Below are 4,408 nucleotides of genomic sequence, written 5' to 3' on the forward strand. Positions count from 1 at the left end.
ACAGGTTGCCCAGAGAGGTGGTGGATGCCCCATCCCTGGAAACATTCAAGGTCAGGTTGGACGGGGCTGTGAGCAACCTGATCGAGTTGAAGATGTCCCTGCCCACGGCAGGGGGGTTGGACTAGATGACCATTAGAGGTCCCTTCCAACCCAAACTATTCTATGATTCTATGATTCTATGATTTTTGGCATCACAACAGCCCCAGAGTGAGTCAGACTCCTATTGCAGTTGTCAGGAGGGTTTGCAAGATGCACATTGCTGAGGTCCTCCATACCAGCCTAGAGTCCCTGACAGTGACAGCCTGCACGGATCCTGTACCCCTCGGCACAGCCAAGCCTGGCAGTCTTGCCAGACTGTCCCAGGCTGTGGACTATGCTCAGCTGTCAAGGGAGCCTGGCACCACGTGCCCTTTGAGCCAACCCTGCTGATTGAAAGGGTTCAAAGGCTGGGTGTTGTACGCTGAATCTGCAGAAGCGGCGTGCACAGGTCTCCCGCCCCTACAGGAGTTGGCCTGGGTTTTTTTGCATGGGTTCAGCCCTTCACTAATGCTTCTGCATGGTGTGTCTGGATGGATGCCCATGCCCAAGTCCATGGAGACTGGGAATGGGAGAGGCAGGGGGAAGCGGTGCAGCACGTTTGGGCACCAGCCTGCAGTGCCCTGCAGAAGCCTGGCTCCACTGCATTAGGAGGGGGCACTGGTCAGTACTAGGGAGGCAATGGGGTCCTCACTCCATGCCCTGCATCCCGTCCTTGTACCGTGCACTCTCCTTCCAGCAGCTGTCAGCACCTGAAGCAAATGGCACCTTTTGTCTCGGTGCCCTTGCCAGGAGCATCCTCAAGAAAACCGGCAGCATGGACAATGCCTGCCTGTTGCAAGAAATGCTGCAGCAGAGCTCCCTGCCAGCACCGGGGTCGAGCTGCCGCACTCATCCAGCGCCCTGTGGAGAATGAATGAGCCCCTGGCTTCTCAGGGGATGCATTTGCACAACCATAGCAACAAGCTGCCTGCAAGCAGTGCTGCCGAGCGGCGGTTGCTGGGATCTCCAGCCAAAGGGCTGTGCAAATGTCTGGCAGCAGCTGCCTGTGTGTTTTCGGGAGCCCTTTTCTGGCAGCAGAAGCACAAGCCTGTCTCAGAGAGAAAGGAGCAGCCAGCGGCCAAGTCCTGCCCACAGAAGGTCTGATCCCTGTGCCTGAGGGTTATAACTGAGTGCAGCACGGGGTGTTTGGCAGCTCATGGGATGAAATTAAGGGTATCCCTTAGCATTAGCATTAAGCTTTCGCAGTTGTTAAGCTGGGAGCTTCTGGGTGGAAAGCTCCAGGCTTAAAGAAACTTTGTAAAATGAATCAAACCAGATGGAATCATTCCACAAGGTTTGGTCATCACCTTTCTAATGCCTTCCTTATAGCATTTCTTAACTGCTTTTGGTTTCAAATTGTATCACAAAAAAACCCAAAATCAAAGTAAAACTGTTCAGGGGAAAGACAGTAATCTCTGGAAGGCCAGCCATGGAGGAGGTGTGGGTTTGGGTCTCATCCTCATTTGGAGCAAGCTGCATTTCCCTGCAGGAGGCAGAGCCTGCATTTCGAGTAGCTCCACGTTACCCTCCGACTGCGGAAGATTCCTCCCTCCTGACCATTTTCTGGCTTTCTGCTGGCTCCAGAAGTCATTTCCATCACTGAAAAGTCAAGTGCCTGCTTGCTCCTGATACCAAGAAGGGAAAAACCTAAAGTACAAGTTGTTTTGCTGGAAAACACTGTTAAAGCTCCGTAAGCCCCAGCTGCATCCATGCTGGGAATGGGGATGTGTTGTTGTATCCCTTGTTAACATTGCGGCCACATCTCTACTACGTCACATCCCATCCAGGCACCATGGACGGAGATCCAGGCACAGGGGCAGAGAGGGAGCTACAGAGCACACCAAAATGTCCCAGTCTGGCCATTCGGACCAGGGTCCAAACCATTTTGGACCAGCCTGGGTCCAAGGCTGCATGGCTTTTGCCAGATCTCCCTTCCCCTGCACTATTTAACAGCACCCATGCCTCCTCCTGCAAGGTGGTCTCCGGTGCGCAGGGGAAGGTTGATCACACCTGGGATCTCTTCTGCGCTAGAAGAGCCCCAGGGTTTATAACGCAAGGACAGGATGGCACCAAGTGCCCTGCACTCTGCCATGCCGTAACCATGCTTTGTGGCAGCTCAGCTGGCCATGCCATCACTGCCACACCAGGCTTTCCCCTCCATCTGGAGAAGGGTGTCCTCTGGCTTGTCCCAGAGCGACCCAAGGGGCCACACTGCTTACACCTCTCCAAAGCAACTCGGCAGAGCCCGTTTGCTGACCCAGCGGGTGAACCGCATTGCCGGGTCATGTCCATGTTGCTAATTCTCTTCTCTTCCAATAAAGGGCAGCCCCACCCATCCTGGCTACCAGCAATGGTCCCTGGCCTCTGTCATTGCCTGAACCGTGCCAACACGTAGTTTGGAAAAGTGTTACTTAGCATGGGCCAAACCTATGCCAAGAAGCATGCAAACAGCTACGCTGTCTGAACCAGTACAGCCCAGTGCTCCAGCCCACCAGATACTGGTGCAGAGGTGGCCATTCAGCCCCAGGTCTGTAGCAGAGTTTGGATGGAGCCATCTCGGAAACTTAATGAGGCTCTGAAGCATAGCCTATGCTTTCTTTGCAGGTACTGTTTTGGAGATGCTTGTGTGCCAGAACCCTTATATACACAAAGATCTGCTGCCTCTGTGTACTGGGACTAGTCAACAACTGTCCTGTCACAGTAAAGCAGAAGCTTCACACAGATCCCATCTGAGATTAAGAATTGGCATGACAATGGGAAACTCTAGGAGTCACCTTCCAGCTTGGCTCCTGATGGGCTGTAAATCGCCCCAGTTTACACTCTGATAACCTGCCTCTGGGTCTCCCATCCCCTCATTGCCCAGTGCGTCCTCTCCAAAACTGCCTGTCTCTCATTTCCATCAGCACCTGGTGCCCTCCACACAGTAGTGAGTTTGTCTGGGTCGCAGTTTGCTAATGTGTCTCTTCCCCAGCCTGCTTGGGTTTTCCCGGAAAAATGCCCTTTTTGGGGCGTGCAGGGGCATCCGTATAAAGTGAAGTGGCTGTTCCCAGGGTTGCAAAGCAGAGTCACCCATGCTCTTCCCATCCCACCATCCCTCAGGCATGGGAATGCCATTTCTCACGACTAACGCTGAGCAGGGCAACACCTTAGACCAGGAGAACACTAAACCTAAAGAGCAGGAGAAGCTGAAACCCCACACGGAAACCCACGTGCTGCTGGGAAAGACCTGTAGATGTTCCCAAGCACAGACACGCAGCCATGCACTTCCCTAGTGCCACCGTGCTCAGATCAGGAGGCGAGAAGAAACCAAAAAAACAAAAAAAAAAAAAAAAGGAAAAAAAAGAACTGGTTTAGTGAGACAGAACCTCGCACACTGCTCTTCATACAGCGAGATGATCGGAGACATGCGAGTGCAACGTCTGCTGCTAATCACTTGTCCTAACATGGCCTGGGATTCACTGCAGGCTCCCAGAAGATGCCTTTAATGCCACTTTCCTTTGGTCCCAGACCTCCCCAGGTCTTCCTTGGGGTTGGGGAGAGAAGGGGTTGGGGCAAAAGCTGCTCTGGCTTCTCAGAGAAGGAAAAGGAGATGTCTCTTACCTAGACTTAGGAAGCTGAAGACCCATTGAACCACCGATGCCGTCTGAAGCCTCCTCTGCAGTGGCACAGAAAGTGGAGCAAACTCGATCTTCATCTTGGGCTCTGCACGCGTGTCTTGAAAGGAGAAGGAAGCTCCGCAAGTAGGAAATGCAAAGTGCAAAGTCAATATTTACTCAGTCTTACAATATAAGGGATTGTGCAACGTACAGTGCAGTGTAATGCCCGCAGCCACCCTCCCGTAAGGGGAGGAGAGGGATGCTGCCAGGAGGTGTCACGGACTTTATGCCAACTTGACCCAGCGCATGGTTAGATGGTGAGGATTTCATGCTTTTACCACCCAAATCTGGGAAGTAAACTCCCTTCAGGACCCAGTCCTGCCTTCAAGTGCCTGTCTCTTTCAAATTTTGCAATATTTGGATGTTCGCAGAGAGGATGAGGCATTTGTGTGTGTGAGCCAGGCTTTATTTTCCCCATTCCCCTTACAAACCACCCTGTGCATGGCAGGAAGGGACAAGCAGAAGGGACAAGCACGGGCAGGTCACTTGTATTTGCAAGTGATATGGTGTGGATGGGTTCCAGCCTCAGCCAAGGAGGTGGGCAAACAACGCAAGGGTGTTTCACTGCTGAGCACGGGGGTACACGAGCAACCTCATGCCTCTGCCAGGAGATGGATGGATGGATGGATGGATGGATGGATGGATGGATGGATGGATGGATGGATGGGGCAAAC

General features: G+C 52.9%; 1 protein-coding gene across 1 annotated transcript in view; it reads right to left on the minus strand.

Moving 5' to 3' along the window:
• Positions 1-3,772, minus strand: part of MOGAT2 (monoacylglycerol O-acyltransferase 2) — a 30,568-nt gene extending 26,796 nt beyond the window's left edge. Inside the window, exon 1 of the mRNA XM_009321941.1 lies at positions 3,679-3,772. Within this exon, the coding sequence (XP_009320216.1) occupies positions 3,679-3,772 (94 nt within the window). The remainder of the gene's footprint in view (positions 1-3,678) is intronic.
• Positions 3,773-4,408: the final 636 nt, after the last annotated feature.

The sequence above is a fragment of the Pygoscelis adeliae genome, unplaced genomic scaffold (assembly GCF_000699105.1).
Source record: "Pygoscelis adeliae isolate BGI_AS28 unplaced genomic scaffold, ASM69910v1 Scaffold263, whole genome shotgun sequence".
NCBI lineage: Eukaryota > Metazoa > Chordata > Aves > Sphenisciformes > Spheniscidae > Pygoscelis > Pygoscelis adeliae.